At 39.5% G+C, this 25,311-nt stretch overlaps 1 protein-coding gene across 2 annotated transcripts in view; it reads right to left on the reverse strand.

Annotated features, from left to right (window-relative positions):
* The window catches only part of PPP1CB (protein phosphatase 1 catalytic subunit beta), a 30,128-nt gene extending 8,860 nt beyond the window's left edge, over positions 1 to 21,268 (reverse strand). Inside the window, exons 1-4 of one of the 2 annotated variants that reach the window (XM_075042879.1) lie at positions 20,978 to 21,268; positions 7,994 to 8,125; positions 4,417 to 4,647; positions 3,956 to 4,060 (exon numbers count right to left, since the gene is read on the reverse strand). In XM_075042879.1, the coding sequence (XP_074898980.1) occupies positions 3,956 to 4,060; positions 4,417 to 4,647; positions 7,994 to 8,125; positions 20,978 to 21,029 (520 nt within the window). In that variant the 5' untranslated portion in view covers positions 21,030 to 21,268. Of the gene's footprint in view, positions 1 to 3,955; positions 4,061 to 4,416; positions 4,648 to 7,993; positions 8,126 to 8,252; positions 9,163 to 20,977 lie in introns of those variants that run through there. The other variant, XM_075042881.1, reaches the window with a different exon arrangement.
* Positions 21,269 to 25,311: the final 4,043 nt, after the last annotated feature.

A 25,311-nucleotide genomic window follows, 5' to 3' on the forward strand; every position in this document is an offset into this window, starting at 1 on the left:
CAAGTCTTTACAAGTATTAAGATTTTAGATTATTTTGACGCAGTCTTATGATAAAAGCCTTCTATCCTCATCAGCTTGTTAAAGCTGTCTTCGCAATATTACCTTGAGGTTGTGAAGGATGGCAGAAATCTTACATAAAATAGCGTATCAAAGGAGTTTTAGTTAAATCTACTTGCAGAACAATACAGGGATACTAATACAAATTCAAGGAGATAATCAGCTTTTAAACCCTGACCAACCTACCACTCCCCTTCCCCAGATCTGATGTATTTGCACGCAGAATACATTAGCACAAAGGCATGTGGATTCTACTTGTGATTCCACTCAGCACCACACCCCGAGATAGTAATGGACTATATCAGTGAAATAAGAACCACCAGTTTGTGACCTTCTGTGAGGTTACAGCTCTCAGTGTTTCAGGTTGCACCCAAAACATGAAGTTCTTTAGAAGAAAAAATGTCATTACATGGTTTGCATGTCTCAACCCTGTAACTGTTAATTTTTGTGCTATTTTACACCACTGTAAATAGCAAAACCCCACAAAACTGCCTGCATGTTTGTAGCCTTCTTTGTACCACACAAGAGGTTGTCTTTTCCCAAGTATCCTCCTAACTCCCCCTGCACACAAAGAAACAGCTAATGTCTCAAATTCAGATCTACAAGTTGTACATGATCAGCATTAATGAAGGAAATAAGAATGCAAACACAGGCTACTAAAGCTTACTGCCAAGCTGTCACCACCACAGTGATTGCAGCAACCTACTGTGTACTGAAAGAAAACTGAAAAGTACACAATTGAATTAAGTTACCTTGTCACATAATGACAGCTAAGCACAGAAAAAGTATCTTTCAGTATACTATCTTCTTGAGGCATAAAAGCACCCCTTCCCTAAGGGAAAACAGAAAATGACTTGTCATTAGTCCTGGTAGACTCATCAAATCCAGGCTCTAGATTTGAACCACTCCCTGATCAGGTGGAATTGATAGTTACTTATTTTCATAGTGTAATCCAGGAAGCTCTTCAAGTCTCTTTGGATACTATGTAAGATTATCGACTAGATTTTGCCTTCGACACACATTTCATTGTCATTAATGTCAAGAAAAACAGAATTCCAGAGTTTGAAAATATTACGTAAATCCAGTAGTCTACTAAACTCCCATCTCAGAGCTTAAATCCAATGTGATAAGACCAATGTATTCCACCAACATGACACTCCAACATGGACTTAATTTATAGAAACTTGAAAGTAATCACATAAGGTCTCTAAAGATTAGAACTAGAGAGTGGTGTCAGATAAGAGGACAATACCATACAGAATACAAAGCAGAGCAAAAGGGAGAAGTTGGAAATGGTTATGGAATAAGCTTTAATGAAGCAAGATAAAGAGCAAAGTCAGAAGTCGAGAGGACACAGCCTCAAGGAAAGGCCAAAATACAACTTGTATGAACAATGTGGAAAGACAGGGAAGAGAGGGGGAAGTGACGGGAAGGATACAATGGAAGATCCTTTCAGCAGCATGAGCATTTATTGGGAGACAGGGATGGCAAGAGAGGTTTTGATTTATATTGTGAGATGGAGAATTCAAAACAGCAGATGCCCAGAGAAGTCTAGGTAAAAAAGCTGACTCAAGATTTTAAGCTATTGTAGATACCCTACTGGGTTAAGTTAGGTGCCTTTTGTTTTACTATGTTATGCGGTTTTGCAAAGTTTTATTATATATCCCAGAGGACAATATTTTTAAAATAAACTATGCAAAAATGCGCAATATAGTAAAAAAGGCACCTACCTTGTATCTACAGCCTAGCTTCAACCTCCAGCAGAGTTGGATGGTTTGTGTTGCAGCCTCAGTGTTTATTAAAGTAGTAACATCATGAAAAGGTGTTGACAGTCCATGACTTCATGGGATCTGGAATATAGTTTGGATAGGATTGGAGAAGAGCGGGAAAAGGGCAAAACTTATTTATGTGCTGAATGTCCACTTTCATTTATTAGAAACACACAGCACATTTAGTAATCTTTTCACTTTATTTCACAGCTGCAAATCAGTTGTGAGTCATAGTAATTTCAGTTACAGATGAAGCCTGTAGAAGTTTAAGGGACCATTAGCATTCAATAGATGTAAATATTGCTGTTCGTAATAGGATCCTTAAAGTATGCTATGCACAAAATAAAAGTTTTCCTACTTGATTAAACAATAGGTTATTTTATAATAAAGCTTTAGGGTTTTTTTTTTCCTTGAAAAATAGCCTTCTAGACTTCTTGTTCATAATTCAGGTCTTAAGTGCATATACACACAAAACTAACAGTTTTGTCATATAACACAGCATTCTTCCTGCTAAGCTTCCTTGATTACCTTCTACCACCCACCTAAGCTTAACTGTTTGCCTGAAACACCACAGTATTTTGTCACCATTCATGCTCTACTGTTTCCCAAATAAAACAAAATTCAAAAAAGTATAATGATAGTAAGAGTAATTCCTTTGCCAGTTTTTTTGGAAACAAATTTATTACATGATTTCAGCCACTGATAATTGGCTACCTCAGTGCAGAAGTGATTTTGTATCTCACATTCTTAAAATTCTGAGACCTAGCTCAGTTCTTAAAAAAGAAAAAAAGACACACCACCACACTGATTGAGAACCAGATGAAAAGATGACCTGTGAGAAAACAAGTACTTTAACATGTCAATGGTACCTAGAGACTGGCAGACTCAACTGTCTATCACTGTATTAATTCTGTATTCAGAGACATGACAATACCTCAGAGTGTATTATGCATAAGACACTGGTAGCTTATACTAGCAGGCACTGAAGGCAGAAGCTTTCAATACAAGATGCGAGAAGAGCCAGGATCATTTTTACAGCACATTCCATACAGACAGAGCTCTTGCAGAGATACCTGTAATTAATAAAGGCAGGATGGCAGCTATCAATACAACCTCACAAGTCTGGAAGAGTCTGCTCAGGAATTTTGGGTGCATGCTATTTCTAATTCCAAGTGGAGCTGTTCAGTCAAACCAGAGGTTTCTGGAGTGCTCTCACTTCCACTATCTCTAATTATCTCACTGACAATCCTGATGTGACACCTACCAGACCATCTCTGGATCACTCAGTGCAAGGCATCAAGTTGCTTATCAATGGAGGTAGTTGCAAAGACAGCTGCAAAAAGGCAAGATGACTCTTACAAGTAATTTGAAATTGTTGTCAATTGTTTGACTGCAAGGTCCTGAAAACCCATACGCATCGTTGCCTGTAAAAACATGGGGAGTCCCCTTCTACAAAGAAGAATGTCCAAGTAAATTCCAATATTCAGACAAGTCACAAGCTTTCATCAGATCAACACCAAACTTTTTTCACTACAAGAACAGTGCAGCACTGGGATAGGTGCCCACAGAAAGTAGATTTTTCCAACAGCAACAGTTTTATGGAGTCAGAGCAAGCCATCGCTGACCTGCTTTAATGGTAACAAATGTCTTACTTGAAGCAGCAGGCTTGACTATGTGATCTTAGAGGTCCCTTCCACCGACTACAATGAAACCAGCTGAAGAGGCCAAGACTATAGAGCTGGGGTTACTTGTGAAAGCTATTCTTTCACTTCACTGCTAAGGATGCTAATGTCAGCTAAGGCTGCACTGATAGATGGCAACAGCAACAAGTCGTGGCAAATTAGGCAAGAATTCTAGCACAGTACCCTTCAGAGAGGAACATACTGACATGAACATACTTATAGACGCACTTGCCCCTCAGGCAGACAGCCATGTGTATCAGGTAAGAATGATATCTGTCTGCTGCCAGGTGCACAGGAAAGCACAAAGCATAACAGCGACTTTTACAGACAATATAAGGTTAAACGTCTCCAGCTAAGTATCAGGTATGCACATCCACACTCCATTTGGTAGAGCATTAACCCAAAGATCAGTTTAGACACAGCCTCTAAAAGCACTCATCAGCTTACCTCCATGACAACAGAAGATCTTCTCATCCACAATGGCTGCAATAGGCAGACAGTTAAAACAGTCTGTGAAGGTCTTCCACAGCTTAATGTTGAATCTCCGCTTGCCTACAAGAACAGTGTGTGCGACATTAGGAAGAGAAGGCTTTTGTTTTCTTAAAGCCAACCTGCAATACATACCACAACCTGACCAAAAATGTTAGCAAACTGCTTTCACAGGGCTTTATTTCTGTCAGTGTACTTAGGTTGCAATCTCCTGCAACAGCATTTCAAGGACAGCAGAAGAGCAAATAATAATTCTCTAGAGTGACTTTAGCCTTGGTTTGAAATATACTTTTAGAAAGTTTCACAGCACGTTCACAGAATATTGAAATCCTTGCAGTACAAGAGTCACTACCTAGAAGTGTCTCCAAAACACAGTATCAGTCTGTCACAGTCTTTCAAAAGAAATATGTTTTGCTTACATTCATCATAGAATCCATAGATCCGATTGATGCTAGCACACTCGTGATTTCCTCTTAAGAGAAAGAAGTTTTCCGGGTACTTGATTTTATATGCCAGTAATAGGCAAATTGTTTCCAGAGACTGTTTGCCTCTGTCTACATAATCTCCAAGGAAAAGATAATTAGCTTCCGGTGGGAATCCTCCATATTCAAATAATCGAAGCAAGTCTGTATACTGACCATGAATATCACCTATATAAGAAAATGTTTACCAAGGATTAGTGCAACAACATAAAGAGTACACAAATCAAGAACTTAAGTCAGCTAATCACTTTTTATTAATTGATCTTAAAAAAAGCATTAAAATTTCCTTTAAAAATAGACTGGCAACAGGTATCAGAAAGGTGAGAACTATGTTATTTTTTACAAACTGAAGTACTCACTAAATGTAAATAACCCACAGTATTTGCAGAACTGTTGTGTCAGTTATGAAACCAATGTGAAAAAAGCTACAGAAGTCTTTGCAATTAAGCATAAGCTTTCTAACCATGCTGAATTTGTCCAAATTAAAACAAGGTCAGAAAGACAACCTCTCATTGAACAGTTACATGGCCAGAAAGCCAGTGTATTAAGAAAAAGTTAAGTCACATTATTTACTGCAAAAATGGATCAGTAAAGAATCTAGATAGACTGGAGAGAAACTGAACATTATGCGGGCAGAGCACTTAACTTCAAAGGCCAATTGCTTGTCCTCCCACAACACTGCTGTATTAAGACTCCCATCCCCCAGCATTTAGGGTAACTCCTCCTGTGGTGCAATTATTCATACAAAACCAGTATAGAGACTCAAAGACTGATAATCCATACAAAATACTCAACCCAGCAGGTATATCTTAGGAAAAATAACCATATTACTCATCACACTGCCAGCTTTAAAATTAAACAGGCTTTCCATGAAACAGCTCTATGTGGCAATTACAACACCACAGTGTATCATATCAGATTAGCCAAAGCTAACTCTGAGTTTCCCATAAGGTCAAAGATACCAAAGCTGCTCTACAGTAACTTGTAGAATACATGCAATGTATTTCAGCTGACTGTAGAATTCTTTACCGAAGTAAATGAATGCAAAAAAGCTATGCAAGAAGCCTTCAGTACAAGCTGTATGCTGGTCCCTTACACTAAGCATTCCATAAATGCATTTTCACTTTTGCTGCTTGTTCAGTGGCAAAACCCCAACTTTCCCAAGCACAGCTGTTCTCCAGTAGAGTACTAGCTACTATGGCCCTAAAGCAAAAAAACCCAACCCACACCTCTCTACAACTTTTTCCATAATCTTAAAAAAGGTTCCCAAACCTGTATGCTATCCCATCCAATTCTTAAAGCATACACTGATAAGAAGAGTACATAGCTGCATTCCTCTCTACTCTTTCCACGAGAAATGCAACACTTCCTCTTTTAGGTAGCATTCTTCTGCAACTATTTCTCACTCAAGAAGAGGAATCGCTTCCCAATTTTCTTCTAATAATGGAGAACATTACCCACTACCCAATTCCAGACACAATCTGAACTTTCACCAGCTAAAATAATTTTCACATATGCTGCAACAAGAACAATTCCTATTCTACTTGATATTTACAGATCTCCAGGTCACAACTGGAAGAAAACATAGAAGACTCCTCAACAAGTCATTGCTGTGTTGAGTCTAGTACTCCAGAACAACATTATCAGTACACTCCCCAGGCTTTGCCACCACCAGAATTAGCTACCAAGTAAACATACTACAGAAAGAATATAATAGCATTCATTGTCTAGAACTACTTTCAGTTAAACACGAGCCAGAGGGACCAAAACACTTAAAGGTAAAGGAATATTTTATAGAAACAATTTTGTAAAGGGATCAAAGCGTTTACAATTCCACAAGTTGAATTGAAGTCTCCCAGATACAAAGCCTTACAGTAAAAACCGCATCTATTTTAAATTGGACATTTACGTAAGAATATCTTTCATCTTTCATTAAAACACAACCATTCAACATGTAAAAGCTTATTTTGAACTGACTTGATTACAAGACAAGACAATCCTATAATGGTTCCTCAGGCACTGCCTGAACACACTAAAATAGTAGTTCAAAGCAGTACAGCTGCATATTTTGCTTCTGGTGAAAGCGATCATCTTTCATTCACTTTTATCTAATCCATCTTTGACAATTGCTCTAATATTAAATTTAGATGCATCTGACACTTCCTGGTGCTATCACTGTGTTTGGAATCCAATTTAAAAATAACAAAAATGCCTTATTTAACTGTGCATTTGCTACCCTATTATTGTGCACCTAACAGTCCTTTCAACTGTCTCAATTTAAGCAAATGAGAAATCAACTTTGAAGGAAACTAATTATACTTTGTAGACATTGACTTATGTACAATCTAAATATTTGAGTTTTCATTTTTTCTTTATCTAGGAATAAGATGAGACTACTGTAGTCTTTTCAGTGTAGCATAAACACAACGTGGTAAAGCTGGATTTTACCTTCAACTTTGTCATTAGGCAAGCTGGTCTGGTTTTATCTCCCCACCCTACCAAGCAATTGGTCATTTAAGAATGACTTTACCATTAGTGGTTTGGTTTTTTTGTTTGGTTTTGTTGGGTTTTTTTAATTGGTAATATCCTTTCTTAATGTAAGAAACATTGCTACATTAGGTCTGTCAGGAGTAAGGCTAGGAAGAAGCTAATCTATCTTTGACCATGTTACTAATAACAAATTCAAAGACTGCTTCCATTTTAATACTATGAAACTTCAAGAAGCCCAATTCAAGAAATTTTATGCTTTCTAAGACTGTCTGCTGTAATAACTTGAAGGATGATTACAAGCCAGTATATACAATACTTTTGTAACAGTTTTTTTACAAGCTTGCATACCTATTAACAACAGCATACTTTTGAAGAAGTCTAGCATCATATAAAGGCTTAGAGAGGTAAAGAACACACGTTTTAGTTTTATCCATATTTGACAGTAATAACAAAGTTTGTTAAAGCTTGCTGTAAAGCTCAAGGCATTTATTACATGGTAACTAAGCCTAATTTAACAGCCTGCATCCAGTTATTTTTTCAATTGAAAGACTAACAATGCCTTCTCCAACACTACTTTTGAAGTGTTCCATTTCACAACATGTAAAGTTCTTTGTTTTGCTTATGCTTTGAAGACCAACAACATTAAACATTTGCTTTTTTTTAAAGCAGCTAACTGCTTTTTGAAGTAGTGATCAAAAGAGTAGCAGCTCTGTGCAAGCAGTCCCTAGTTAAATACAAGGGACAGGTTGCAAAATTTGCACTAGACAAGGGCACAAGCAGCTCTTATTGCCAATGGAACTTGCTCCTACATAGTACCGGCAGCATCAGCAATCTACCAACCGTTAGCTGCCTTTTCTCGACTTAATCCAATCTAAGTTGAAAACTACATCTAAGATTGCAAAAACCTCTAATCCATATCACCCAAGTCAAGGTCACTTGCCTGTCTCAGTACCCTTCCAACCCACCTAGCATACAACTAGATTAAAACACCTACATGAAACACATACATATGAAGTCTACATACCACAAATTTTCAGAGGTGCCTCTAGTTCCAGGAGAATAGGCTGGCTAAGAAATATTTCACGTGATTTTATGCACAAGCCCCGAACTTCTGCTTCAGTCATCTGAACAATCTTTCCAGGACGACATCCTCGTACTGAAATGAGATGTTTAACAATTGAAGGTAACTATCACACAGATACACAGCAATAGGTAAGTGCAAATGAGCCGTATTTGAAATCTACATTTGACAAAAAGCCAGCAGCACATTCCAATATACTTACCAAATGTGTTGGAATTACGTATTCCAATGAATTCCAAAGTTAATCTCCGATACTGTGGTAACCTGTGCTTAAAAGTCTGTATGCAATCCTGTTAAATCAGACCCTCAGAAAAGAACAGTTTAAGCCTTGCTTTCATCCACATTTGGATAAATAGCAACTTCAAAAAATTACTACTGTTAAATTAACAATCCCATTATGCTAGAGTATTCACAACAGGCAAAAAAATCCTGAGAATCAAAATCCTGAAAACACTTTCACATTAGCACAAAATAAACTTCTTTAAGACTGTTGAGTTCAACAGTGCTAGCTAAATACAAAGAAAAAACTACAAGCATGTTTACACATTTGGCAGCTGAAATTGCCGTATTAGGTACATCACACTAAAAACTATGAAAGTTTGATGAAACCTTCATTCATACATAATGGCTCTTGAGTTATTGGAACCTTTACATCCAAAGGCATTCTAATTAGAATGAAAATGAATTCCTAAACCACTAAGTCAGGTACTCAGACCTATATTTAGCACTAAGTTTTCAAAAACAATCACATGTCATTGCACTCCAACCAACATCCTCTGGCAAATTTATCTGCAGCTGCTTCTTTCCACAAATGTCTATACAATTCCTCTGTCAGAGGCTTTAATGTGTCTTTAATGAAGCAGCAAAATAGAACAAATGTGTTTGCACTTTGGCTGATCCAGTTCAGTCCTGCACCTCAGCATAAACCAAACTTCAGAGCTCAAACTAATAATCCAGGATGTATCAGTGTCTACAGCAGGTAAACATCCTGTTCTGCCATCTGCTTTAGAAGGAAGCAACATTCAGCATTAAACCACAGTAGTACCTACAAGATAAGGCGGTACAAAACTTTCGCAGTTCAAATCCAGATGCTTTCAAACTCAAACATAAGACATTACTTTATAAAAATGTTAGCTGCAACTTCAGGAAGTCTAATAAGATAGATTTGTGAACAGAATAGCAAAAACTAGTTCTTCACACATAAAATGAGTTCCTGGCTTGCCTGCTTCCCCCCTCCAAAACAGAAAAGTAAGCTTGCACCTTTTTTTTTTTTTTAAATTAAAATAACCTCCCTTTTCCTTTTATTTCCACTTAGCTCCTAGAAAACATACTTTACAGAGGAGATCAGTATCATTATCTACATTGTACAACGGGGAAAAAAAGGATATGAGGAGAAACAGTTTGTCCTAGGTCACCTAGTACTACAGTCCAAAGTGTTAAGCTCAAAAAGCTCTGCTCTGGTTATCACTGCATACTTCTCCCAGTGTAACTGCATATCTGACCATTCCAACACTGTGCTATAAACTTTTTTTTTATTTTTAGTAAACACCAGACACATTTGTTAAACTGAAGTTAGGAAGCAGCCACACGAACATGTGATAAGGCAGAAATGAAGAATGGTTTTCTCAAGCAGGTAAGAGGTGTGAAACTAGATCCTGGGACAGCCAGTTTGAGTGCCAAAAAAGCAGGAGGGCTAGTCTATCTGCAGCAAGGATACACTGGAAATACTTCACTCATTAGAATCCCACAAGAACAAGGCTGTGGCATACAGGACTTCTTCCAGTTAAACTCTGAATCAGTACCAGGTGATATTTACCATATGGCAAGTCACACTCCTTTTGCTAATTAAGATTTCAACTGTACTTGAGAAAGCAAACAGCTTTTTAGTAACACTTTTTTTGTTATTCTTCATGCATTAAGATGTTGGCTTACATATTAAAAGAACACAAAGGCAGATATTAGACACTATCAAGGTGACTAGAAAACAATAAATGCCTACAGGCTTCTACTTCATCATATCTCAAATGTACTAAGTGATGCACTTACAGATACATCTTCAGCCCCATGGAGATTATTAGCAAAAAATAAAAATCTCAGGCTTGATAGCTTTGCACAGTACTTACTATCCAATTTGTGAGGTACCAAAATGCTCCAATAATCTCCAACTTTTCAAACACTTGCATTCTGGTAGCTTATAACGATGCCTTTCAGAGACCAGAAACTCATTTTGATAGGCACAATAAACTGTCACTATACATAAGAAAGCTCCCACCTGAAAGAACAGTCTTAGTATCACAATGGCTATCATTTTATTGAAACAACTGTTATATTTTAAACCTATGGCTTACAACATCAAGGTCACGCCAAAGGAGCATGCAGCACAACTAGCTTTTCAGTCTCATTTTCCCCTCTACAAACTGTGCATTCTTTTAACCTGTTTTGATAAGCAATTAAATTCTCCTCTGTATTTAGCTACTTTCATAATGTTTTGCAATACGAGAACTAAGTCATGTCACTTCTTGGTTTTAGTCTATGTGAAATAACTGCACAGTTTTTACATCCACTCTAGTTTCAGAACTCAAACCCACCATACACAACATTAATGTTACCATAAGTAGTGCCAGACTAAGCACAGAGTCCAAAATTGAGAGAGCAGTTCAAGAAGGGCACTTATAATAATTAAAATAACTTCAATCCAATCAATATTTCTTAGAACACCAGCCTTTAGCTCCCTTTGAAATTCACATGGAGGTTTAAACTTGGAACAATTGCTTTATAGGATTGAGGCTTTAAACTCTGCTGGATTTTGGCACTAGAAGACACAACGAACATGCAGCTCCTGACTTCAAAATTAACTGCCTGCCATAGTCAGTGCATCCAGTGTCTTGATGTTGGTTCTTTACTTATTACAGTAGAGCCTAAAATGTTGCAAGCCCTTAACAGATAAACCAATCAGGCAGTAACTTATTACCACACTTTGGATTCTCCAGATAAGAGAAGTTTCTACAACTATGGCAAGTATGTCACTCTCAGAAGAGGAGACAACACACACCTAATGACTGCAGTTACTTCCAGCCCTTGGGAAGGGTACAAATCGGGGCCACCGCACCTTTGCAAAGGCACTCTCCACCCTCCATCCAAACTGTCAGCAGCTCTGCATAGCAAATGCGTAAGCTCAGTTTCATTTGAAGTAGTACAAAGCCTGGGGTTTCATGAAGAATAATCACCAATAATACAGTTAAGAGAAGAAGCTTTCTCCCACAACGCCCTGATCATCAATAAGGGTACTACATATTAAAAAAATGAGAAGCTACTGTGACCCCGGAAGCCTCAGCACTTTAGTGGATTCACAAAGGCACTGAAAGGTTCACCAGGTCGTCACCCAGAACAACTGTGCCACAGCTGTGCTATGTACAAGTACATAAGCAAGACAAAGCACATCTTTCACCACCTTACACTACAACTAGAATTTTGTTCAAGTTTCCTTGACTCAGCTGAGCACTCTATGAATTGTAAACATGAGCCTCTCTCACCACATCTAGTTTTTCAAAAGCCAAATCCTCAAGAACAGATTTAAAAAGAGGATATGGGAATGAGATCAAGAGTGTAAGTGATGTTTTTCAAACTAATTTATGAATTACTATAGCTAACCATTCTTAAAACATGCAAGTCATAGCTGCATGCATTGTAAAATCTGTAGCTCACAAAAAGCCTTTAACAGCATTGGGAAAACCCATCATTTTTAATGGTTGTCATTTACCCAGAGCAGAAACAGCATCTCAACATTAGACGTAAATGAATTCTCTTTAATCTAAGACGCGGATGCTGTAAACAAGCTTTGTTTTACATAAACGTCTTCTGTAGGGATAGCAATTCCTGTTGTAATACACAATCCCACATGCATAGCACTATGCCAGAACAAGCCTTTGCTGCAAGGAGCTTAAAGCAGAGTGACATAGCAGGGAATAAAGAGAATTAAAAGCAAGTACATGCATTGTACTGTCAGGCTATTATTTTAGCACAATAGATCCTATAGTAATCCAAAAGCTGCTCTAATCAATATTAAAATGGCCTCTGCATCTACACCACCTTTGATAAGCAACCTTAGCAAGTGTGGTAACAGCAATTAGTAATCCAAGACATGAGTTGCACAGTGGCAGGAATGAAAAACTTCAGCAAAAATAGTAAATTTTTTTTTTTTTTAATCCCTCCAAATTCATGCCAGACAGTAGCAGATTATATAAGGCAATACTGGAGAGGAAGAAAATAAATAACACTAAGGAAAGTGCATCAAGAACTGGCTGTTCGAAGTTCTACAAGCACCACTTTTTGCCATATTTTTTCATGAAATGGAGAAAACACATTTAACCTATTCTGTCACACTGTTTCGGGTGTGCCTCTCCAACTATGCTGCTCATTTTGTGGCATCACTTACAGAAGTTTCTTCAATTACCAAGTCAGCTGTGGTATGCACAGCTGTCCTAAGCATTTATACTGTGTTCTCCAATACCACACATGTCCTGTTTACTGGACAAAACACACACAGTTTTAGCATAACATTAAAACCCAGACAGACTTCTAAGTCTCTCAAAAAATTGGGCCAGCATTATTGCTAAGAAGCAGCCTCCTTCTTTCCCTACACTCTGCTTTTTTTGCAGGCATATGCATTTATGTGGCCACACAATAAACTGCATCAGTGAACTAATCTTTTCTTTCTAATATAAAGACATGACAAAACAAAAATGTAATCTAGATAGTTCACCAAGCTGGAGAATACACTCACTGTGAACTTGGGCTAGGACTAGCGAAGGAATAAGCAGCTGGTTCTGCTTCTATTCACAGTAGCTCCAGCTAAGCTTATTTCTGAAATTATGGCTTTAAAGATCTATTTTGCCAGAGTGTATATATATATATAAAAAAAAAAATCCCCAAACTACAACACAAGACTGCAAGCATGCAATTTTACAAATTGCACACAAGCAATTCCCACAAGCTTACACTCCCTGCTCACATTCTGTGGAATGTTTGGTTATTGGTGATTAACAACTACAACATTTAACTTTTTATTTCTTGTACTTCAAAGTACTTTGGAGTATTTGATGAATCCTGAACAACCTCTCAATAGTAGGAGCAGAATGGATTTGGAAGCCAAAGGTGGCATTACCTATGACTTGGGAAAAAAACAAACAGTCCTTATACTGATTTTGAAAACATGTTCTGAAGTTATCTGCTCTCAGCATTTTTAAAATCCAAGTTCTATATTTTCATGGTTTTAAGTCAGGAATCTGACATTGGATTTTAGAAGTGCCTTTCATTTTCGAAAGCAAAACTTCTACTTCCTCAAAATATTTTCTGTTATTTAAATTGTTCAGCTGTCATCCAGAAGCAGCCACTCCCTATCTTGCAGCAAAACATTGAGAGTTAAGCTAGCAACACAGGTTTTCAAACTTTCAGAATTACTGTAACAGAACTAAGCTTAGAATGGTTTTCATTTATGTGTTACACTGGTGGACAACAATGTAAATAAAGCCCTGACAGAGCTTTGCTCCATTCAGTAAGAAGCATATTGCTGAATATACAGCTCCCCTCCATGGTGTACGCAGCAAAGCTCTGTACCTTTCCTAGGGTACATGAACCAAACTTCCCCCTAAAAATAGAAGAATCGGCCTTCTAGGGAGTTTGTTCCTGAAGAACTGTGCTTTTATATCCAAGTTATCTTAAAATCTTAATAAATTTCCCTTCACTGGATGCCCTTGTTATTACATATTTTGCTAAAGAACACAGCGGTTGCTTGTAAGCTCATTTTAGCAGGACTTATTTAACATCAAACACAAATTCACAGCAGAGTAAGAGAATGCTCAAGCCTTTAATTTCTAACCAGGAAAATAACCAAACAATGAAGTCATGTTCTTCTACCCAAACTTGAATTTACATTCCTAAACTATATACTATCCAGCAGAATTCATGCTCTTGGACAAGGATTTTCATTAGAAACTAATATGTAAAGTTGCTTCGGGGGATACCCAAATAAGGCCATGAAAACACCAAGTGTCCCTACATCAACCTTCACCCATATTTGCTTTTCATGGACCACCTGCTTCATTACACAAAGGTTCCATAAACTGACAGTCTCAGTCGTTCTGTACCATGCACAGTTCCAAGAATTGCTGAATTCAAGGTTGAAGGACAAGATCACATTAGTTACTCCAATCTGTAAGTAAAATGTGTAACCCTAATGTTTGTTACACTTGAAGCTAAAACTCATGCAACTAGCAAAGCATAAGGTAGAAGCCTCTCACTATGCTGTATTATGTATTAAAGTGGTAGCAATTCCTGTTCTAGTCCACTTGGAAGGCTAACCTAGCATAAAAGTCTCATGAAACAATGAATTTCAGCTTCTTTCTCAAAGTTTTACTTTCTTTTCCTCTAAAGCAGTGCTAATGAAATGCCTAAAATTCGAGGAAGGCAGAGGCAGATTACAAAGTTACTTCATAACTCCGGAGAAGTACCAAGGAAAGAAGTTAAGTTGTAATACAAAAGGAGTTTAACATGACTTTTGCACAGCTTCAATTTCTCAGGTATTTAACTGATTTGGTTATGTGGGATATACACACAAAAGCTTTGTATCAAGCCTGGTGTTAAGAAACCACAAAACACACAGAAGATGGTGCTGTGAAGCTAAGAAGACCTAGCCTATGTACTAAGACAAATCACACAACAGTAAGAGAAGGCAGTAAACAGGTTCATTTCTATATACAAATTATGGACCAGATACATACCACACTAGAGGCACCTCAGGTTGTAGTTAAGAGTAGATTCCCCTATACACACACACACCCTTCACCAAGCACAGCATCTGACCTTACTGAGTAATAGCCAAATATAGTATGCTTCACTTCACAGTGCTAAACCACATATTGTGGTGGAATTTTATTTTTTTTTATTTATTTAAAAGTTACACACCTACATTTGGTGGTCACTAATGAGCATTTAATTGCAACTATCAAGTATTAAAAATCCTCTTATATACATTAATAAAACATTAAATAAAACATTTATTACATTAAATAAAACATTAAATAAATGTTATTTAAACATAAAATTAAATATTTTCTCCTTTTATAGTGTAATTTAGCTGTACTGTGAGCAAGACACTGAATGACTCGAGTAAAAACTGTGCTGCAGAATATCTAAATGAAACAGTTATTGAAACACAGAGCCTTCAAGTGGCAAAATAGCCAGACAGAATAAAGGAACGCCAGCACACATTGCCTGATGCTGGGCTCTTGGCCTTCAGTGCAATTTTTCAAGCCAACTATCCCATTTGTCATGCACTTATAAAGCTAAAGATGAACTGGCTGATATCTACACTGCTGTACAAACCCAGACACAAACATAGTTCTTCTTTCCATCCCTTCTCCCTGTTTAATACAATACCTACCCTCCTAGAAACATAGGAAAACTGCCCGTTTTCTTCCTCTCTCTAAAGACTATTTAAAAAAATACAACCTTTGCAAGAAACTCCTTATTACGTTCTCCTTGTTTATTTTTCTAATAGCAGATTATCCAGTGATTTCACACCAAACCAGGTAATAACCCTCGTTTATTCAAGGTTCACCTTCATGGTTTGTTTATATTGTTCTTCAGCAGATCACCAAGGTCTATTTTTCTTCTCTACTACACCCTCTCTTTTTCAGTTATCAGTTACAGAGCCTGTGGAACCGCAAGCACTATCACTGTATTGTACCACACCATCAGGCTGGCTAGATATGTTAATTAGTTAACACACTAACCAAACAATAAATACATTATTGACCATAATACATTAGGCCAGTAGCTCTATAGCATTTAAAACTAATAAGGAAAATATCAATCATGTCATAAGCATTTAAAATCCAACTTTCATTTGAAAAAATGAATAATACTCAAATTTCTATCTTTATCACAACCCGCAAGATCTGTGAAATCAGAAGGAAATGAAGGCTGCAGCTTTCCTAGAAGATATCACATGACATGGTAAGAACACTATGCAACCAGCTTTTAAGGCAATCATAAAAATCACACTCTGAGCTGAAAATTAAAACAATAACCATTCTCCACATCTACTGGAAGTTCGACAACTCTCTTCTTGGATAAGTATTTCCCAGCTTTCTTGGTGGATCGGTACTATCAGAACTAGTAGTCCTCCTAGATTTCCCAAAACCAAAAATAGTTTTGTTTTAGAGCAGATCCACATTCAGTTCTATCAAATTAATTTAAATTGTTTATTTTAAATAGGTTAGCTAGATTTAGGCAAGCAAGGGGTCTTGCCTAGACAAGGTAAATTTGTTTGTACAGCTATATAAATAAACCTTCTTCACAGAAATCCAGCTTGTATTTAAAGCTACTGTATGTCTAGGTTTCCCCAACTACATCTTTTCTTCCATATGATAAACTCCTTAGTGTTTACTAAGGCAGATATCTATAAATTTGAAAGTGCAGAAAGTCCAGTCCAGCTGGGCTAACTTATATGCAAAAATTCTAAGAGACATACACCACAGAAACAGGAAGCCCAACACCCAGACAGAAATATGGCAGTCTTACTTAACACCATCCACAGCACTCTTTACAAGTAAGGTCACACCTATTCCAACATCCTTGCTTTGACATAGAGGGAACTTTTCCACACATCACCAACATTTAAATTAGCTTAGAGCCTGGCTTAAATGTAAGCCTGATGTATCCATTTAGCTCAGCGTTTTTGCAAAGTTCAGGGCACTTCCCACAGAGGGATACATGGTGTGCCTAGATAGGGCAGAACACAACACAAGTAAGTAGCAATTTCAGCTGCAGAGACTAAGAAGAAAAACTGTGTTGAAAGAAGAAAAATTTCTCTATTCATCCTGGAGAAGAGAAGGCTCCAGGGAGACCTTATTGCAGCCTTCCAATACTTAAAGGGGTCTTACAAGAAAGATGGGGACAGACTTTTTAGTACGGCCTGTTGCAATAGGACAATGGGTAATGGTTTAAAACTAGAAGAGGGTAAATTTAGACTAGATACAGGGAAGAAATTTTTTTACAATGAGGGTGGTGAAACACCAGATTGCCCAGAGGTGGTAGGTGCCCCATCCCTGGAAACATTCAAGGTCAGGCTGGACAGGGCTCTGAGCAGCCTGATCTATTTGAAGATGTCCCTGCTCATTGCCGGGGGGGTTGGACTAGATGACCTTTAAAAGTCCCTTCCAACCCAAACTATCCTACAATTCCATATTCGACATCTGCCATACTCATGGCAGTCTTGTGTGTGTGCATACTGCTGTGCTGTTCGTAGCTAGAATGGACTGGGAAAAACTATCCACCAGATGGCATAGCTGGGAAGGTAGGAAGAAAAAAACCCAACACAATAAAAGTCCACACACTGAAGCAAAAAATGAGGCTATCATCTTTTTGTGTACCATAGTGCAACTAAGCCTAACCCATGACTAGAATTCTGAATACCAGCGCAAGAAGGAAACAGTCTTAAGACTAATTTGGCCTACTCACCTTTCTGGTCACATCTCAGTCCAAAAGTGTTTTAATGAAGCTATGGAATTTTATGTTTATGTGACCTGTAAATCTTTGCAGATTCACTTATGAGTGATTTCTTTATCAAAAGAAATCTTATAATAAAGCTCAAAGTATCTCCAAGATCAGTCAGGCACACATCTAAGAGCACTAGCATCTCCCTCACTCTTCTAGTAAAGAAACAGGAATTGGAATTTAAGTCTGGAGGTAGAAGAAATAAGAGAAAGCACAGCTACATTCAGAGTTTATGCATGCAGTACACACTTTAGTTTTACTTTCCCCCAAACACAAGCTATTTTTAAAGTATCACTAACTAGTAACTAAGTACTAGTCACGTTGCAAGAGAAAGTAAATTCAAAACAAGCTCTTACCATTCCTAAATTCAGCACTTAACCAATGAATAAAGAGGATAAGAACTTGGTATATGCAAAAGAACATGGAAATTAATAGCCTATGTCCTAGAAGACTATCACCATACATTACACTATGGTTCAGTTGAGTCTTTCTGAAAACTATCCCCAATTTAACTCAAGAGTTAATCAGTCTGGCTTTCAGGACTTAAAAGATCTCTAAAATAAGTACACATTCAAGATAAGCATGCATGCACACATGTTGAGGGTTGGGAAGATGTTCTTGATGAATTGTCTCAAACAGCCTGGTTACAGGCCACTTCATATTGATATCTTGGAAAAAAAGGAAAAACAAAACAACACATGGAGGGCAAGACAATCTAAGTAGGTAATTCCAATCAAAAGGCAAGTTAATGTGTCATATAACTCAAAAGATATATAGTCTTGAGCAACAAGGGTAAAAACAGTTAGAGTAACCTAATTCAAGTAAGAGCAAGAACTCACAACAGCTAATACCACAGCCTGCAAACAGGTGTCACCAACCAGCAAACCAATGACAGCAGAGAAGTTTCCTGTTGCTGTGGCTTTTGGTATGTATTTGCTACCCTTTAAAATTTACGTGCAGCAGCCGCTGAGACACAATTGTAGACTGCCATTCAAACTTAAAGCTATCCGTTTCACTTAAAGTAACCAAAAGGACTAAATACGTACTACATGACATTTCCTAAAAGTGTCTTTTTATTATTTCGATGTGCATTTTTACAGCTCAAAAGCTACATTTCCTTATCCTTTAAGTCAAAGTTGAAGTGTAATGGAGCCAAAAAGCTTGCTTTAAACTAATTAATTGTTCCAGAGGTAAGAGTCAATACCAATTTTTCTGTGCAAGCAGCATGGGGAGGGATTCATACTCACTTTACCAGAACAGGTCAGCTAAGCAACAGCATGAGCTCCAGCACGTGAGCTGCCAATTGTACAAAAAACAAAGCTTCATTGTGAAACACTACTATTTGAACCACAGCTTAAAACATTATATGCTAGCAGTACAACAAATAAAGGATGTTAAATGGAAGCAAAAATAATTCATACACAATGCATTCTTTCAACAGGTTTTTTTCCCAAATAAAACCTGCAAGAATCTATTCCACTTCAGATACAAGATGTTGTACAAGGCACTCCTACTACTGTTAGTAAGTGACAAGCAGAGAAAAAACACCACATTTACCTTAAGAATCTTCCTCATCTCTGCTCAGAGAGAAAAACAGATGAAAAATTATAAGGAAAGCTCGATTCAGAAGTTGCATATCCACATCCCTAAAGATTGAAGTACTATGGAATACAATGCACAGATTAGGTTGCTTGGACACAAGGCACCCAATCATAACTCAAAAAGCTAGAAAGTTGCAACAGAAGTATTTATGGTGTATGTAAATGGTATTGAACACATATTTTAAAAGTCTTAGTTAAAAAAGGGATAAGCAGGGTAATATTTAAGGTAACAGGGAGCAGAACAATCCAACAGGTTGCATACCAAAACACTGCAGAATCCTCTCCTCTTAAAGCAATCTGTATTTAAGTAACTACACTGATGAGCAAACAGTACCTTTCAAATAGGTTTTTTAAAGTTTGTCTCGAAAAACTCACCACCACACATATACATACATTTTGATGTCCTGAAAAACTCTGCACTACAAAATCAATGTTTACTAGGTTACTCTTTGGTTTGTCTTAAAAACTTACCTGCTAATCCGTGTTTCACCACCCAGAAAAAAGGGAGTTTTATCTGTATTAGTGATCAAAGATAAACTTCGACTGACCATACCTGCAGGTTTCTTCATACTATACTACACTGCATACCTTAAATCACAAACATAAGCAAAATTGCCCAAAGCCTTTATATATTTTAAAATATTGATTTTACTGTTCATAAAAGTTTCACATCTAAAAAGAACAGATAGCAACTACTACAATAATCCTGAAAACCCTAAAAACTCTGCTTTGCAGTAACTCAGCTGAACAAAACTTTCAGACTTACAAAACTTGTTTCAATTCCAGAACTGTACATACTCCATAAATTCCTTTCTATACGCCTTCTGCAAAGTGATCCAACTATCCAGGAGTACAGCAACCAAATAAGTGAACAGCACATACCCATGCATGTATTCTCATCTCCTACATACTGGGTATTTGTTGAATGTGGAATAAAAGATTAATAGAAGAGGCCTAAGACTAAACATTCAAAACATAACTTACATAAAAAGAAAATGCTAGCAGTAATTCCTCAGCTTCTCCAAAAGCAGGGAAGTAAGTCAGTTTCCTCCTTACTCTAAAGGAAAGACTCACTATTTGTATTTAATACACACAAAACCCTTCATCGCTTTTATTAGCCATGCATGACAGCCACTTTTGGAGACTGCCCCGTGGGCAGGCAGAGGAATGTCAGCGCACTAAATCCCTCTGCTTCCACTGACACTCACATACATACAACTCCACACCTGACGCAGCTTGTACACTTGTACACACTAGTTTAAACGCGGAAGACTGCGACTAACCCAACCAGAGGAAGGGATAAAGCCGCCCGTAGCTCAGCTAGCGAGGCTTCCCCAGCTCGTCCCTCAGCCAGGCAGCTACAGCGGGGTGGAAAAGGGAAGAAGGAAAGCGAGGCTTCCCCCCCCCCGCCCCTTATTTTAAATAGGAAGGCAGCCACCTCACTTAGGGAGGACGGACCCCCGCACACACCAGCGCCGACAGGACGCTTAAATGCGCCCCTCCTCCCTCCGAGGAGCGCCGCAGGACCGAGCTCGGGGCACCGGCGACGCAGACCAAGTCCCCTCCCGGCCGCCACCCCGGGCCCAGCGGCGCTGGAGGAGGCGCTGCCCCCGCTCCCCCGGCCGCAGCGCGGGACGAGCCCGCCCCGCCCGCTTCCCCCACCTCGCCGGCAGCTCCGGCTCCCGCGGGGAGGCGACGGCGCCCTCTCGCCCTCCGCGGTACGCGCGTGGGGCGGCGGGCAGGCGGGGCTGCCCGGCGCCGCGCTCACCTTCCAGCAGCCGGGTGATCAGGCTATCCACATTCAGCTCCCCATCCGCCATTTTGTGGCCACCAGACTCGGTCCGGGCGGGGAGAGGGCGGGGTAGAGGGCGCTTCACGGAGGAGGAGGAGGAGCAGGGAGCGGTGGCGGCAGCTACAGTGGCTCCCCCTAACCCCCTCCGGCAGTCCCCTGCGGCTACCCGGCCTCTCCCGCGCTGGTAGCCGAAAGCGCCGCGCCCGCTCCCGCACCACTAAATGGGGGGAAGCCGCCACCCCTCCCCCCTGCACCTCCTCCCCGCCTCAGAAGCCGCCAGGGCGCATGCGCCCCCTCACCCCTACCGCCGCGGCTCTGCCGCTCCGCGCTCCAGCCACCGCGCAGGCGTCGAAGGTGCTGGCGGGCTCCGGAGCGCATGCGCAGGGCGTCACTCAGGAACCCTTCCTCGTTGCCCGCGGGTCTCCTGATAACTGCCCGGGCGCGCTGGGCCGGTCGGGTCACCCGCTCACCTGCCGGCCTGTGGCCCTCGCAGGAGGGAGTTGCCCAGCCCCTGTACCGGTCTTCCCTGGCCTGCTTTCTGCCCGGGCCGGTCCTCCGAGCCGCGGGGCTTCCTCTGGGTCAGCCCCTTCAGGCTTCCACGGAGCGCCGGGTGAGGAAGCCTTTCCTGTCACGACGCCCGCAGCGGCCAGTCCTGCGGGGTTGGGCTGCTCCGCCGGCTGTTTCTATAACTTGGGGAGCAGCTCCGAGGACTTCATCGTGGATGTGGGGATACTCGGCGCCTCTCATAGCGCCCCACTTCCTTGTAGAGCGTTACAGCAGGAACGTGGTAGCTTTGCCTTAAAAAGAGGTTACACGTTGGCAGCCATCAGTTATGCACAAAAGGCAAGAAAATTGAGACTTAGTAGGCTGCATGTAACCTGTGTGTCACCTCTTCTGCTGAAACTGCGCCTGTGAAGGCTCACAGTTTATTAAAATAAATTTGTCAGAACTGGAATGACAAGTTGTGCTCTTTATAGCCTTCTAGCACAGTTGTCAAAAGAAACTCCTAACCAATGTGGTTTATGTTTCATTGCAGTTGGACCTGCTCAGAGTACTTTTTTGGTGATTTCTGAAACGTTTTTATTTAAGATGAGCTCTCTAAAGACATGTTAGTTTACATATTTTTGTCAACAGATGCTTGCCTTGCTTGGATGGACAGAGAAGTGCTTTAAAATGTAGGTGGTGAAAATTTGTGAACTGGGACAGCAGACAAATACATGTGTGTTGACAAAATAACAAAGTGCAGATGCTCTAGAAAAAAAGAGGCCACTTATTTACCTAAATATAGATGTTGATGTAGAAACTTATCTCTGTGAGCTTGAACTTGAATTTTTCCATCAGTCCATATAAGCCAGCAAAATCCTGTCACCTTAAATAATTTCAAACCCAGTTCTTTATCTCTTGATGAGGAGAAAATGAGTATGAGCAAAACAAAAGCAATTAGGACAAGGCAGGGCAATGATTAGGCATCAGATGATGCTAGGTGTCCAGGCAGTCAGGTAAAAGAACACTCCCTTGAAATACCTACACAATGATAATAAAGTTTCACTTGCTACACTGAAGGAAGAGGAAGAAACTCCAGAAAAGAAAATTGATTTTGTGTCTCCATTTGTAGGCAGCATATATGGAAATGTAATTCCGACTCATCTGCTGAAAGCGTACACAGCTATTCTTTCTTATTTTTCAAATTCTGCTAGTAGTGAAAATCTAAATTTAAAAAAAATCTTAAAATATTTTTTCTTTTATTTTTTGTCAAACTAGGAAAAATGATTATTCAGGTTTTAAAAGGATCTTCCTTATCCCAACTACTTTATTGCTGCCAAAACTAATAGATCCACAGTCCCTCTTGAACTTTTAGGAATTGTCCCAGTTTCATTTCATACAACCAAACTGCCCTGAAGGTTATTTTAAGCCACTGCAACATCTGGTTCAGACATAATAATATTATATTATCACAGAATATTCTGCACTGACAACAAAATGGGGATATGAAATTATCTTTCACTGTGGCATAAAGATACAATTAATATGTCTTCCAAAACTCCAGAAGATACTAAACTTCCAGAAACACTGAGCAAAACATAATTCCCTAACTCTTTTTACTAAGCATGTCAGCATGTTCCAGAAACAATTCAGTGGCATATCATAACAGCAAAATTATAAGTGGAGATGCTATGGAACAGAACAAGCTCCAAGAAATACGTCACTTCTTTCCTTGTAGATTCTGTGCCAGTGCCTTATTTTATTTTACCACATCACATCTGAACCCACATTGACCGGTATAACTTGCAGTATTGCATTATTGAGGATCTCCAGTAAATACGTGAAGCTTGTTTTTTCTACTCCATTTCACTATTTCTCTGTTTTCTCAGTTCTCTGAAGGATAGCATCACACTGGGTCATATGATGAGGAAAGCCCGCTGGTGCGGCCCTCATGTCCCATGACACCTCACGGGACACCTCTTGGTTCCCATTATGGCTGCATCCCAGCTTGCACACTACGGCACGCCTTCCCTCCTCCATTGGCCCATGTAGTGGGAATGTGGCTGGTTGATAGAGTCACTCCCCAGCTGTACGTGGGTTGTCAAGCAGGAGGATAGTCACCTCAGTGTGCTGCATAACCCTGTAAAGTTTGGTCCCCACCCCCTCCTTGTAGCTTGAGCAGGGAAACAAGTACGTGAGGTTTTCCCTCAATGGGTAAAACTTGACAGGTCCTGTGGTTTATGTTGGCATAATCCCGGTACGGTAAATAGAATTAAAAGATCAGAGAATGAGGGCCATTGTTTTCTGTGATTCAGAAAGAAATAGTTAATGTGGACTGAATGCATTTTCTTTGATCAAGGGGAGATGCTCAGTAATTTTTGGCATTATACCATACACAGATACAGGCCAAAGATACTTAACGGGTGATTCAAGTAGCAGGAGGAGCTGAACATTGCTGATACCTGTGGAGAATTCTCATTAATAGCGCTCAACTTTCTAAACTTGCTTTCAGTTATTTTGAAATTTCCTCTTATGTCCACCATCATGGCTTTGCTTCTAACTTTGCCCTACTTGGTCTCAGTGTCATTTACCCTAAATACCCTGTTGTCTCAACTTTCCTCTCCTTATCCACATGCCGTCTCAAGGTGTCCTTTAATTTGCACTGCTATTCTGCTGAGTTTGTAAGATTTGAAGGACAGAAATTTCCAAAGAAGTTGGCAAAAAAATTACATGTTAATAAGTGTCATACCCTAAACTGGGGCTCTCTAGACATGAGGTCTTGCTTATGCTGCTGCTGTGAATTTGAGACTGTTGCATCCCCAGCTACAGAGCACTGTCTCAGCATCTCTGACGTTACCTACTTTTTCCTAGTAACCTCATGTTGGTTTAGCCAGTACTTCTGCTACTCACTGCGCTTTAAAGTTAGTGGACTACATGCACTTTTAACTTATTTACTATGCCATTGTAACTTTCAAAAACCATGGCCCAGCTACATTACCATCAGTTACCCGCTAGACAGCACACAGCTGTATTTTACAGCATTATCCCATCACTTTATCTTGTTTCTAATGTACTCTGTCACCTTTGCTGAGGTAACTCAGGGCTGACTGCAGCTGTTGGGTGTATGGGAGGAGGAAGCTGGGAGGAGCCATGTGGTTAGTTTTCCAGCATGTAATTAGGAGCATATTCTCCCTGGGTGGTGATAGCTGAACAACCACTGCCTCATCAGTGGCCTTTTTCAGTTTCTGACCTGAAACAGAAATTAGTGATCCAAATTGGCAATGTATTTTCTTAGGATAGCTTGTTTACAAAATATTCACAGGTCCTGTTTCTTTAGTCAGAAATGGCAAGAAACTGTATGGAGGTAACCTCAAAATATACAAAGACTGCAGATAAATTATCACTGGTTTGTCCCAAAAGTTTAGATTCAGAGGCAGGTACAGAAAACCAAACAGATGCCACCCCGTAGCACTTTATGGCCCTTTTTTGTTTCTCAATGTTTGTACCAAAGCTGCGTAAATAGTAGGTTTTGTTATATCCTTTTAAGATGAAAAAAACCAAAACCATACTACTCTTCTACACTGAAATAAAACCAAGACTTCATCAACTTTCCTGAGAAATTAGAGAAGCAGGAGGAGAGTCCCAAACCAGCCAGTGGTTTGGGTTTGGAGGCACATACCTAGGATGTGAAAAACTCTTCTTTGAACTGCTGCATCCAAGGCAGGTCTCTTGGTATCACTGTTTGGAACTGCAACACTTTGTATAAATAAATAGCCACTGGGGCAGGGACTTGAGTCTGGATCTGTGTTGAGTGAATGCCCCAATCA

Source organism: Buteo buteo, chromosome 12 (assembly GCF_964188355.1).
Source record: "Buteo buteo chromosome 12, bButBut1.hap1.1, whole genome shotgun sequence".
Classification (NCBI taxonomy): domain Eukaryota; kingdom Metazoa; phylum Chordata; class Aves; order Accipitriformes; family Accipitridae; genus Buteo; species Buteo buteo.